Genomic DNA, 13,868 nt, shown 5'->3' with positions numbered 1-13,868 from the left:
GGAAATAAATGACCTACATGGTGGGGACAGGCGAACTCCATCCCCTGACAGACAAGGTACAGGCCCTGAGTGTCTACCCCACCCCTACAACAAAATGGAAGGTAAGACAGTTCCTGGGCTTGGCTGGATACTACAGATGGTTCATGCCAGATTTTGCCACGGTAGCCACCCCCCTCTTTGACCTCACAAAGAACCCCCAGCCACGGAAAGTCCAGTGGTCAGAGGATTGTGAAAGGGCCTTCCGGTCCTTGAAAGAGCGACTCACCCTGGAACCCATCCTGTTCCACCAAGACTTTTCAAAACCCTTTATTTTACAAACTGACGCCTCAGAAGTGGGGTATGGGGCCATGCTATCACTGGAACAAAAAAGGGAGAGTAACACCCCGTGCTGTACCTAAGCTGGAAGCTATTTCCCTGAGAAGTCAAGTACTCCACCATTGAAAAGGAAGCTCTAGCAGTAAAATGGGTGATAGAGATTCCATGGTATTGCCTACTGGGGAGCCCCTTTTGTCTTACTACAGACCATGCACCCCTACGATGGATCAACATCATGAAGGATTCAAACATGGGATTATAAAATGGTACTTCGCCCTCCAACCCTATGAGTTCAGCGTATTACACCACCCAAGTAGGGCCAACGCTAATGCAGACTTTTTCTCCTAGGCAGGAGAGGACGACACTGGGGGCAGACCCCCGCCGGGGGTGTGTGATGGGGCATACCTACCCCACACCAGCACCAAAAGGGTTAATTCTGCCACTCTGACCCTGCTGGGCATGCTCAGCCTGGAGGCAGCATATAAAAGGTATCAGCCCAGCAGCTCAGTCTGGGAAGGCTGCTGACGGGGAAGGTCACAGGCTGCAAGCTCCCTGCAGGGAGTTGCTACAAACCACAACAGAGTTCCTGACTAGAGACTCCAGGCTGTCAGATGAGCCCAGAGAAAGGACAGCACCAGTGGAAGCCCGGCCATTTGAGGACCCCAGAGACCCGGAGAGTTTCGACGAGGAGTAAAGGGTAAGAAGCAGCCCAGGGGACTTGAACTCTTTGCTGGTGAGTGAACCGAGAGACTGATCAGCATGTTTAGGGAGGATCCCCGCTGACTCAGTGGTGAGCACCACCACCAGTCCCACTACCCAGGGCACCACACGCCCCTGAGTGGCGCCCCATTCCCCCAACAGGTCAACTGGCTGTGCAATCTCAGAGGTGGGCTACTTCCCTGACTCTGGCCATTGGGCCACACTGCCCTGATGGGAAGGGCCGCTCCCTGACTCTAATCACTAAGTACTACTACCCCATGTTACAGTAAGGGTCCTCGGCGTAGGACCTGATCGACTGCAGAATTGCCTCCGCTCTTCCAGCTAACCTTACGTGACCCGACATCCCGTGACAGGGTGCTAAGCACTTTGAAAAATCAGACCCCTTTAAGGTATCTAGAATTGGATCCCTAAAACTGAGACACCCAAAACTGCTGGTCACTTTTGAAAACCTTGGCCTTAGTTCATTATGAATTGTAATCTAAAGATGAGATAGTGTTGAGTCTTTGTAAAACTGTTTAAGAATCAAGTCTTTCAAACCATTATTTTAGCCATCTGGACTTAAATTGCTCTACTCTGCTTACATCAGTTTAAACAGGAGAAAGTTAGACTTGACTTAGTTGGTTTAACAAATGATGCAAGAGTGTTCATGCAACAACTGTTTTAACTAAAGTGGTGCAACATCACACCTTTTAATTAAACTGATCCAACTTTGTGTTTAGCCCAGGCCTCAATCTAGTAACATACCAAATTAAACACACTCCACTTTGCGCTGGTGCAGCATTTGTATGTTGGAGGTTTGCACAAACTTAATTACATCAGTGTAAATTTCCTTAAAGCAGACAGGGTGTTACATACCTGTTATCTCCCCTCCTATAAATCGCCTCTAAATAGTCCTAATATTTTTTAATCCGCCTCATTCATCTCAGTGAGGTATTCACAATTTAGACACTGACAAGGTTAACTATTTGCTTAAAATATTAGTGAAACACGTTCAGCTAGTATGCTTACCAACACAGAATTTAGAGACAGACGAGATCTGTTATGTCATTTTATTCATGCCTTAGGGCAGTGGTTTTCAAACTGTGGGTTGCAACCCAGTACTGGGTCATGGAATATAAGGCACTGCTCGCGGCGGCTCTGGTCAGCACTGCTGACCGGGCTGTTAAAAGTCCCATCGGCAGTGCTGCCCAGCCAAGGAAGGTTAGTCCCTACCTGTTCCGACACCGCGCTGCGCCCCGGAAGTGGCCAGCAGCAGGTCCAGCTCCTAGGCAGGGGAGACACAGAGCTCCACACACTGCCCCCACCCCAAGCACCAGCTCCGCACTCCCATTGGCCGGTTCCCAGCCAATGGCAGCTGGGGAAGGGGGGAAGCAGTGCCTGCGGGCAAGAACTGCGCGGAGCACACTGCTGCTCTCTGCCTAGCTGCTGGCTGGGCTGCTGGCTGCTGGAGAAGTGGAGGTCAGCAAGGCAGCAAGGGGTGGGAGGGGCCCATGGGGGGGGGCAGGGGGGGGGGAAGATGAATAAGAGAAAGAAGAAGAGAAGAAAGAGAGTTTTAGAAGATCATCAGCCTCTTCACCATTCTGTTCACAAAAAGCAAGCAACAAAAAGGCATGGCCAGCCAGCTAGCTATGTCAGAAGCTACCATAGAAAAAAAAAAAACAAAAAAAAAATAGAAACCACAATAAAATATAAAAGTTTTGCCATATATGCATTGATGCTTGTGTATCACAAGCATTGCAATGTGTTCCAGTTTTGCTAGGATGCTGCTCTTAAATGCCAGCTGCCAGCTGCAATTAAAAGAAAAAAAAAAAAAAAAAATCTAGAAAAGAATGAACAAGAAAAAGAAGAATCAAAAAAAGAAAGAATATTTTTATTTTAAAAGGATATTGGAGTTACTTTATTAGTTGAAAGTTAAAAAAAATAAAAAATAAAAATATTTTCTAAATAAATTTTCTAAAGAACATTAAATAGAACACACAAATTTTACATTTTTTTTTTTCTTTTTTTTCTCAACATTTTTCTTTTCCAAATTAGTTTTATTTTTTTAAAAATTTTAAAATTTTTTTATAAAAGTTTTTTGAAAAGTTATCAACTAGCACCACAGGAAATCTTTCTGATATATGGATGGAACATGATATTATTCTCATTGGAAAAAAAAATGATTCTCGCCAAGTAAAATATAAAAAAAAGTGAAATATTAATCAATACAAAAGCAGCTACGCTCCAATAACATCTTTAGTCTATATTTACACACAGGACTCTGTCACTTTTATAGTTCTACTTTACTCTTCCACTCTTATAAAGACACTCTTATTCTTATTCTTATAAAAGACCTTTCTCTTAAAAAAAAAATCTTTTACTTTAAAAAAAAACAAGTACAGATGTGGCAGGATACAGGCAGAGCAGGGGGAAAAGCAGCTTGATCCCTAGAAAAAGAAGGACAAGCATGTGTTGGTGTTTTTTTTTTTTGTTTGTTTTTTTTTTTTTTTTATTTTTTTTTTTTTGTTTTTATTTTTTATTTAATTAACCAAATCCTTATGTATAGTTGTTATATAAAATGTATTAAATAAAATTAATTGTTAATAAATAATTAAAAAATTAAAAATCACAGAAAAATCCTAATTAAAAGAAGATTGAGATGAAAGAGATAACCAGAGAAGAACAGGACTAGAAGAAAAAGAACCAGACTCTTCTTCCTCTTCATTTCTTCTTCACTATGATTTCCTTTTTCCAGTTCATCTTCACATCTGCCTTTCTACATCATCTGCTCTGAGCCATGATCTGATATCCTGACTCTCTACATTTTTCTTTCAACACATCCTCAAACACAAAAAAAAAAAAAAACATCCAAATCTAAATTTTTTAAGACATTTAGACACAAAAAAAACCATGCCTATCTTTTTATCACAACACAAAAAAAAAAAAAAAAAAAAAACACAAAAAAAAAAAAAAAAAAAAAAAAAAAAAAAATAAAAACAAATAAAAAAAATAAATATCCATATAAATAATAATATTCATAAAATTAGACATATAATATATCCAATAATAAAATCATGCAAGTATTATTCAAAAAAATAATAAAAAAAATAAAAAAATATTTTCATCATAAATTTAAATTCAAATAAAATCTTAAAATCTTTCCCTCTCATGGCTTATTCCTGTTTTCAAGACATTTCCTTTTTGGTGGATTTAAAACACATTTTCTCTATGTAAATAAATTAAAATAAACATCATGTAAATATAGTACATCTGTAGTCTCTTTGTTTATTGTGTTTTTTTATGTACATTTGAAAAGGTAATAAAAAAATTTTAAAAACTGAATTTTGAATAAAATTTTTTGGTAAGCTTTGTGCTAATCTGCATTAAGTTATGTTTGTGTTCATGGTTTTGTATTTCAGAGAATATATTTATGTTTTTTTTCAGACTTCTTTTTTTTATCTTTGTTATCATTTTTTTTTTTTGTAGTTTGATTGTTGTTTTATTTTTTGTGCATTTTTTGTTTTGTTTGTTGTTTTTGTGTGTTGTTTTTTGTTTTTGTTTTTTTTGTTTGTTTTTTGTTTTTTTGTTTTTTTTTTTTTTTTTTTTTTTTTGTTATTTTTTTTTTTTATTTTTATTTAAAATTTTACATTAAAGATTTCAGAGGATTATTACAGCTAACTACTGATACTTAAACTCCACACTTTAGACATATTTATTTATTTACTTACAATTTATCATCTTTTTAAAATGAACAGTTATAACATCTTCAGATGTGAATGGAAATCAATCAATGGAAATGGATCATGATGGATGGAAAAATGGATAAATGAAAAAAATAAAATATCAATGGAAAAATAAAAATTTAAAACAAAACTCAAAGAGAAGCAAAAAATGGAAAATAAAAAAAGCTAGAAAAAAAAAATAAAAAAGAAAAAAAAAAAATGGAAAAAGATCAACTAACAGAAAAATTGTGGACACAAATTTTGTGGAAAATTTGTGTTTTTCAGGTTAACACCATGTTTTTTACCATTAGTTTAAACTAATAAGAAGTTTTCCTTGTAATAAACTATTTAAGTTTAACTTAATTAAAACTGAAAAAGCCAAAAAGCCACTAAAATAACTAAACTGGCAAAAAGACACAAAAAAGTAACAATAGACAAACTAACAGAAAATAAAAAAAAAAAGATAAAAAAAAAAAAAAAAAAAAAAAAAAAAAAAAACAAAAAAAAAAATTTTTTTAAAAATTAATTAAAAAATATTAAAAAAATTAAAAAAAAAAAAAAAAAAAAAAAAATTAAAAAAAAAAAAGAATAGGTCATTAACTCATGAAATACAACTCATCTCAGGTTAGTAAATTTTGTAGGTATGTTTAGTACTGTCAGGGGCAGTAATTTAAACGTAAGGGGGCACTCTGGGGGCAAGAAACTGACGCGAGCTGTGACCTGGGGAATGCTGGGGAGAAGGGGCTGGAGGGGAGGCTGGGGGGGGGGGGGGGGAGGGGAGGCTGGGGGGGGGCAGGGGCTGGGGGCAGGTGGGAGGGAGGGGGAGGGGGGGAGGGGGGGGGGGGGGGAGGGAGGGGCCTGGGGGGGGCTGGGAGCTCCCAGGGGCTGGGTGAGGTCCTCCTCCACTCCCGAGCTGTGGGAGCAGCCAGCCCCTCCTTGGCGGCTCAGCTAGGGGGGGAGCAGGCCCAGGGGCAGCTGCAGCGGAGGGGTGGGGGGGTGGGGCTGGCTGGGCTGTGGGAGCAAGAGGAGCTCTTGAGCCTCTCCTGGCAACTCCCCCAAGGGCCACCCTGCCCCAAATCCCCCAATCCCTGCCCCCTCCCCCAACCCAAGGCCCAGCAGCCCCCAGCCATCAGGACTGCCCCAGCTACTGCCAAGCCTCCCGTGCCAGGCTCCTCAGAAAGCCCACAGCCAGCTGCCAAGCTAGCCAGGGCAATTCAGAAAGAAGAGGAGGTCATGATTAAAGAATTAAAAAATTGTGTCTAATTATTGATCTCTTAGAATTAAAATAATATTTGTACTTGTTTCAGCAATTCTTTCTGACAATATGAATGTGTGGTGGTCATCTCATGCTGATTGATGGCAATTACCAATGTGACATGATCTGTTCTTTGTTACTGCCTGTATTTGAATGATCTTTGGACTCTGTACTTCTTGGTTGGAGCTTGCTCACTCTTGGAAGCTTATTTTCTTTTAATTCTTTTCTTTTCTCCTGAGGAGGAGGGCTATGCTGAGAAATGGACTTAGATACCTGAATTGATGAAGTTCAAAGCTACACTATTTTCCCTAAAGGCTCCTAAAGACTGTGCAAGACACTGCTATAGCTAGTAAGTGTTTTTACCTACTATGTTATCTTTATTAAGGCAGTTTTATGAACATGAACCCAGCCATTTGAAATAAGGTTTTCACTGTACAGCTAAAGGAGGTAAATCCATGTTTTCTTTCTATTGCAAACAATAGGGTTGAGTATCATTATGAAGGCTTCCAAATCACAGAAATGTCAAATTGCTGAGTACTGAAGCAGATTCTACAGAAAGCTGCATGGAAAAATGAGAAGTGCTCTAAGGTATGCCAAGGTTCTCCAGAAGGAGCAAGCAGACTGTTTGCAAAAGTTAAAGGGTCAATTCCAGGGTAGAAATGAAATAAAAAGGTTTTCAAACACACACAGTGAACAATCTTGTGGAAGAACTTTTCACAACTACACCTATCAATTGGTGGCACCTTCTAGCAAAGGAACTAACAAATAAATTTAACTTGCTGGATCAGTATTGGGATGCAGATAGTTCTAAAAGCTTGCCAACCTCACTGTTTCCATGTATTCCTCTGCCTGTCTATATCCAGCTGTTCTCATCTTATACTTCGATTGTAAACCCCTTGGGGCAAAACAGTCTTTTAGTTCTGTGTTTGTACAGTACGTAGCACAATGGGATGCAGGTCCATGACTAGGGTTCCTAGGCACTATGGTAATAGAAATAATACTTAGTTTAAAAAAAAAAAATCACATGCCTAACCAAATTAGTTATACTAGTCCAAATATCTGTGCCCAGACCAGGCATTAGTGTTTTGCTTAGAATAAAAGCTTTATAGTACCTAGTCCATACACACGTGCATTAGACAAGCATGTTCTCATTGTATAAAACTCAGGCCCTGTCTACACACAAACATGCACAGTTTAAAGGCATGTCTTTAAATCAATTCAGTTAAACGGATACAAATCCCTACCCAGATGCTCTTATTTTATTGTTCAAGCTAAATAAGTATAAGCCACTCTTAAAACAAGAGCATTCACATATGGTTTTCTGCCAGTTTAACTTAACTGGTTTAGAGACATGCTTTTACTTACTTGCTCTCATAAAGGTTTAAATCTACACTGAATTCCAAAGGAAGTTAGCCACAGAACTGCAGGACATAGTATCTGATCTTAGAAGGGTGACTTAACGTGCACTCTGTTCTGGCTGTCTTGAAGTAGAATAAGTTATGTAAGGCAAGAACAGGAAGACAGTCATTCAGTAAGGGTTTCCTTATGTGTGACTATATTAAGACAGAAGCAGAACCTGGAATTTGTCAGCTAGACAGAGAAGGAAGCTCTCTATGGCTACAAGAATTATCTTTGTGGTAGAGTGCTGCTGGATCCACTAGCATCAGGGTACTGATTTCTCATTATCAGGACTTCCGTAGTACATCAATCTTCACCCTCCAAGCAGTTCAGGACTCTACTAGAAACCTTATCAGTTTGTTTTCCATTACAGTGCTTCTTAATAATGCTGACTACGGGGAATTATGAGATGGAATTTTAAAAAGTAAATTTAAATGAAAGAATAAGTGAATCTTACCTTCCTTCATAACTCAATTATTTAGTGTCCCTTTCAAGCAACGTGCTATTGTTGTATCACCTCTCTCCTAATACTCTATCAAGCTGCCTAAAAAAATAAACGATCACCCCTTTATTTTTCAGTTTGACTTCTTATCCTCTGATCCACTAATTAGCCTTTTTGGCCTTTGATCCTCTGCATGTATTTTGACCTTCTTGCTGCCTAACACTTTATACTTTACACTTTCATTCCGACCACACTCTCTCATGGCATTCATCTTTCATTATAGTACCTTCCATTTCTCTTCTCTAATCTGATTATATCTTTTTCCATAGCACAAAAGGGCCTCACTGGTTAAGAGGTGTTTTTTTTTTTCCAGTTTCTAGGTATAGTCATTTAAATATGTAAAGTTTATTTATTTTAACAGTGAAACACACTCAGAAAAAAAAATTTCTTTCCACATCTTGCATAAATAATCCATCACATTTTCACTCATCTATACAAAATAATTTAAATGTATTTCTTAGTTTATTTGATTTCTGAACTCCAGAGCCTGACAATCCCCAGAAATGTAATCCATATGGACTTGGTGAAACTAGTAAAGGTCATCTCCATAGTTCAATACACTGTAAACAAAAAGTTCATCCAAGATGAGATTACAACCCCTGCACTCATGAAAACATAAAAACTTCAGAACCTTCTCCCACAATGTCCATGCCATAGGACAAAGTTAGCAGTATCCTTGCATTCAGTATGCTACTGTGAGAGGGTTAATGTGAAGACTGATTGATGTTTGTACATTGCTTTAAAAACACAAAGCATTGTCTAAATGCTGTATATTCTTATTACATGTCCATTGCCTCACAAATGGAATGAGCTACCAAATGCTTGCAAGCAAGTGTATCTGCTGCTCTGTGGATCTCACAGCTAAGAATGTTTTCACTATTTGCCCGGAGGGTACAGAGAACAAACATTTCTAAAAGTTATTTACTTTTTTTTAATATCAGGAGAGCACCTTTTATTACACATTGATATGGAAGGGAGTGGAGAAATCAGAGGATTTCTGACTTCTACTCAACCAGTCAAGGCCTAAACAGAAATCTCTCTACTGGCAGCTTCATCTGACAGTAACAGCTGCTTAGAGTACTAAAAGCATCCCTATTTCTATTAGCTGAGCTGTAACAAAAAGATTTAGTGTCAAATCCTGCAAAAAGCAGTATTCAATTTGTTTACTGCCACACACACAGCCCAGGAGATGAACTATAGAATGATTTTTTTTATTAATTTCTGGAGAGGAAAAGAACAAAGAAGAAAGGCAATACAGGTGAGGTTGGCTAAGTGTATCAGCAATGCAGCCAGAAGTCTTAACAGATATTGTTCTTTCCAGAAGATCTTGAGCCGTAGGCTCTATTACATATCACATTGTCCTTCAGTGGGACAATCACTGGAAATATGTTTTATTAATACAGCCTATAATCCATGTGTTTATGATTAGAAGCCTTATTACAACTCGAGAATGCTTATTTTCTTGTGATTCCTGTCCCATGAGAATATACTCATGGGACAGGAATCTATGCCAATATTTTTCAAAACAATACTATAATCATTAAAAAAGAATGTCAATGGACCATTTAGGCATAAAAAGTGACCTTCACAATTGTCATAAGGTGGAGAACGTTTTCTAAAATCTAGAGGTTTTAAAAAAATAGCCAGCGTTAGGACAAAATGACATTTGGTGGTGTCAGATATTTCACATTAGCTCTGCAGCATTTGTTATAATATTCTTCTTAGAAGATGGACCATGCTGGTGCACCACAAACAAAGATAGAGATATTGATTCTGAACTCAGAAATAAAAAGGTAGAGAAAATGCTAAACAGTAAAGTTAAGATATCAGACAAAACTAGCTGTAACTTTTTTAAAGTATACCAGAAGTACAAAGCCTGCAGAAGTCTTGACTGATCTGTTGATCTATTATGGAGTATAGCAAGCAACTGAGGATAAAAGACACTGCAGAGAAGTTACATGATTTCTTTGTATCAGACTTCACTACAGAAGAAATCAGGGCAACATATACACTTACCGGGTAATTAGTAGTAGGTACAATCAGAATGATGTGTAAGTGGTGATGAAACAAACAATTTAAACAGCAACAAGTCATCATGCTCAGGTGTACAGCCAAGAGTTCTACAAGAACTGTAGAATGAAGTACCTGAACTGTTAACAAAACAGACAGGGCTTCATTCTAGGATAACTTCAGTGCACACCAGCAGGGTCAACACAGACCAATTAACACGCAACACATTAGTGCACCTTACCCCACTGTGTAAACAAACCCTCACCATTTAAAATACTCTCCACAACCTCATTAGAATTAGATATTTTTTTTTGCTATAAAGACATTGAAGATGACCAGTGTGAAAGGATTATTTTATGAGCTTGGTTTGACACAACTTAATTACAAACCCAACTCTTTTACAAATGTGAACAGCAACTCTAATTTCACTAGAACAAGAATATTTAAACAGGTTCCTTTTTTTTAAATATCTGAATTAATTTTATTGCAGCTTTCTATTGCCTGCCATCCTTTTTTGCTTACCCTTATTTTGTCCTTCTATCTTTGGCACAACAAAGTATTCCCAATCCTCCTGTGTGAGGCAGTTTTGCCACCCTAAGGCTCCCTTGGCCTCAAAGTCCGCCCCCACCCCCATGAGTTCTTTGTATAATTTATTTTATACAGCCACTAGTTTTAAATTTTCAAATGCACTGCACATTTTTATACTGACAACATTGTAGGAATTATTGGGAGAAGACTGGAGGTTTTGACAGCTGGATAGGGAACAACTGAAGTTTTTGGAACCCAAGAAGGAGTGCAAGTTTGTTTTAGTTTCTATTATCCATAAGGTAACTGATGATTCTGATACTAGCAAAATGACCTCAATTCTTTCAACACCTTTTGGAAAGCAAAATGGGGTTGATTCCTAGTTCCACACCTCAGAAACCCTTAACAGCAACTAGCTTGGCCCACTATAGCCCAAACACCTGCCACTATGCAAAAATGACAAACATTTTAGCTTGATGTTTTTGCTAGAGTGATCAGCAGTGAAACAGACAACATTGACATTTAAATGGTTTATATTTCACAGAGGTGAATCAAAGTTCACACTTCACTGTTGTTTCAGGTTGTCTGAAGACTCAGCTATTACTTTGGCTCATATTTGAAGGTTTAATTTTTAAAATGAAAGCTAACATTTTTCTGCCATAATATGCAGCAATATAAAAATATCTGCAGTAGTATGGAAATATATGTGGCTGAGGAGCCTGATTATTCTGTAGGTAACGTGTCCCAATTTTTCCTGTGCACACCTAACAGAGTCTGAAAAGATTCCCAATTCTGGACCTCCCATCAATACCTCCATATGGATACTAGAAATCAAGGCTATGCCTTCACTGACGAAAAAGTTGTGTTTTTACAAGCTAACTAAGACCCATTAGCTATTTTTCTGTAAAATCTTAGTGATGAGAAGGCTATGTAGCTTTTTCAGGGATGTAGGTAGGCGAGGTCAAACCCAGATTGGGGGGGGAAGGGGGTAAGTATAATGTTGACCTCATCTAGCTATATAGCTTGCACCTTACCTCCACTAGGACTTTACAGCAAGATAATGAGGCTTGGCAGAATTCAATTTTATTTTTTTAATAATTTCTGTTTGTTTCTATTTTTATCAATTTGAAGTTTCACACATTTGGGACAGTATATGGGGGTCAGACAATAATAATTTAATTACAGTAGATGCCAAGATTAAAAAATCCCAAAGCTTTATAAACTGTTAAAACACAAATTGTAAACATCATGTCAAAATACACAAATATCCTTAAATTGAACTCTAGTTAAAGTTTTCAAGCAGACTTTCTTCTTTGCCTATCTAAATTTCATCTATCGAGGAAAATATTTTTTGCCAGTTCACATGTGTATGAGAAAGCTGGTATTTCCCCCCAAAAAATCTAATCCCTTCAAGACTAGAGATAACTAACTACACCTTGCTGTAAACCAAAAAAAAAAAAAGGGCAGCAGCTGACCTTTTCAGCAGTGAAGAGACCTCCCAAACTACTGTTGCAAGCCTGTAAGGCTAGGTCATCACTACGTGATTAACTCCTCTCCAGTGAGCCTAGCTCCAGTGAGAGAGCCACACTGTGAAGTACCATGCCATCTGCACACAGAATGATTACCTTACTTCCCAGCATGTGTTGTACTGACTGATGAGTTGCACTAACTAGAACTGTGGCCTATACCCCTAGATGGGCCAGCCAACTCCTGATGTTATAATTCAATTAAACTGTTATGGGCTAAACAGATTTGTCTATTTTGAGGTACATGAATACACCCATCTGCTCTCGTGCATTAGTCTACAACTGTAATGTCATACAGATCTTCAAAACGAAGAGACTATACAAGCTATCAAAGACTATTACCATTTTTTGCAGCATCTTTCATGAAAATCTAGAGTCTTGTTAAATGCAAAGGCAAGATACTCATGATTCTTAGCTAGTCATACAAGAGTTTATATTAAAGATAAAATTCCTTTCTTAAATATAAACATAGATGACAAGAGAAACTTGAAGATGACAATACTTTGCAAGCAGTATGCATTTCTACAGCCTGCTCAAAATAGTCTGCATATTAAAACCAAAAGTTTAAAAAACAAGATACAATTTGACATTAAAAAAGCCAAGGGGTCATACTAAGCATGTCTGACTGTGAATGCAAATACAGGGCCTCAGCATGACCACTTATCTCTAGGTTCAGTTAAAAAACAAAACCAAAAAAACAAAAACAAACCACACACTTCACAAATCTAGATGACCTCAGTTATGTCCTATTCCTATTTAGTCATATATAATATATATTATTAACATATGGAGCATCACAAAGCAGGCAGATGAGAGTTTGCTGGTCACCATCCTGCAGGCAGCGTTAAGCAGCACTAGCGATTTGTCTTCTCACATTTTCCTATGAAACGAACAGCTCTGAGAACTGGTTTGAGCCTGGGACACACCTCTTAAGTTTGGTCTCTCCTCCCGCCTACACACTCATTTTAACTAGCACCATGTTAAACAAATCCAATGTGGTTTGCAGTGCTAGGAAAATAACCTCGGGAGTTTATCCACACTCAGCGGAGCAGGCTAATTTCAACCACTAAAGGTTTGTTAGCGGCTTGTTCGCATTAGCGCCCAGACAGGCTCCTAGTCTCTCCCTGGGGCACATCACACTCCAGCCTCCCGCGGGCTGCGTGGCTCTGCTCTAGTCCCCGCTGCGGGCGGCCTGGGCTGCGCCGGGGGTCAGGCGGGATGTTCCGCGGGTCCCTGCTGGCCTCGCGCGCCGCGCCGAGGATGCTGAGGCTCGTGCAGCGGGCGGAGAGCGGCGCTGCAGGCCCCATCCGGCCGCGGGCGGGCAGACAGGCTCCCCCCCAACCGCCCGTCCGCAGCGCCCTGAGGGAAGGAGACCGCGGGCTCCAGGCCCGTTTCGCCTTCCCCTGGCGGAGTCCGGGGCTGCCCCTCCCTCCGCGGGGGGCGGGGCTCGGGCACCAGTTAAACTCCCGGCCTAGACACCCCCCGCCCCCGAGCGGCCCCCTGTCCCCGCGCACGCTGAGGGCAGCGCCTCAGTCCCCAGCGGAGCCGCCCCCGGGAGAGCCCTGGCGCGGCGGCGGATCGCACCGGGCGGGGCCGGTCTGCAGCCAGACCCCCGCTGCCCCTGGGTGCCGGGGCGGGGCCTGCCCGCGGGAAGAGAGGCGCAGGGAAGAGGCCGGCGGAGACCCCGCCGAGTGTCTGTGCCCGGGGGGCCCTGTCCCGCACTCACCGCCGAGGAGCCGCCGCCGCCCTGGGGCGCGCAGCCCCCTTCTTCTCAGCGCCGGGGGCGGCTCCTCCCGCCCGCTCGCTTCACCCGCCGGGGAAGCGCGAACCCCAGAAACTGAAAACAAAATAAAATTAAAAAATAAAAACTTTCCTCGCCGCCGTCTCCCTCCCCCCAGGAGCACGAACCCAAACAC

The 13,868-nt window shown here is 40.1% G+C and overlaps 1 protein-coding gene across 13 annotated transcripts in view; it reads right to left on the bottom strand.

Annotated features, from left to right (window-relative positions):
* TNRC6B (trinucleotide repeat containing adaptor 6B) overlaps positions 1-13,868 on the bottom strand; it is a 240,123-nt gene that overhangs the window by 225,569 nt on the left and 686 nt on the right. For 9 of the 13 annotated variants that reach the window (XM_039489172.1, XM_039489189.1, XM_039489205.1 and 6 more), the window contains exon 2: positions 13,679-13,789. The exons of the other annotated variants lie outside the window; for them this stretch is intronic. In XM_039489172.1, coding sequence (XP_039345106.1) covers positions 13,679-13,789 — 111 coding nt within the window. The remainder of the gene's footprint in view (positions 1-13,678; positions 13,790-13,868) is intronic. 13 annotated transcript variants of the gene reach the window in all.

This window comes from Mauremys reevesii, linkage group 1 (assembly GCF_016161935.1).
Source record: "Mauremys reevesii isolate NIE-2019 linkage group 1, ASM1616193v1, whole genome shotgun sequence".
Lineage (NCBI taxonomy): Eukaryota > Metazoa > Chordata > Testudines > Geoemydidae > Mauremys > Mauremys reevesii.
Note: the sequence above shows the minus strand (reverse complement) of the source record. Positions and strands in the feature narration are given on the sequence as shown.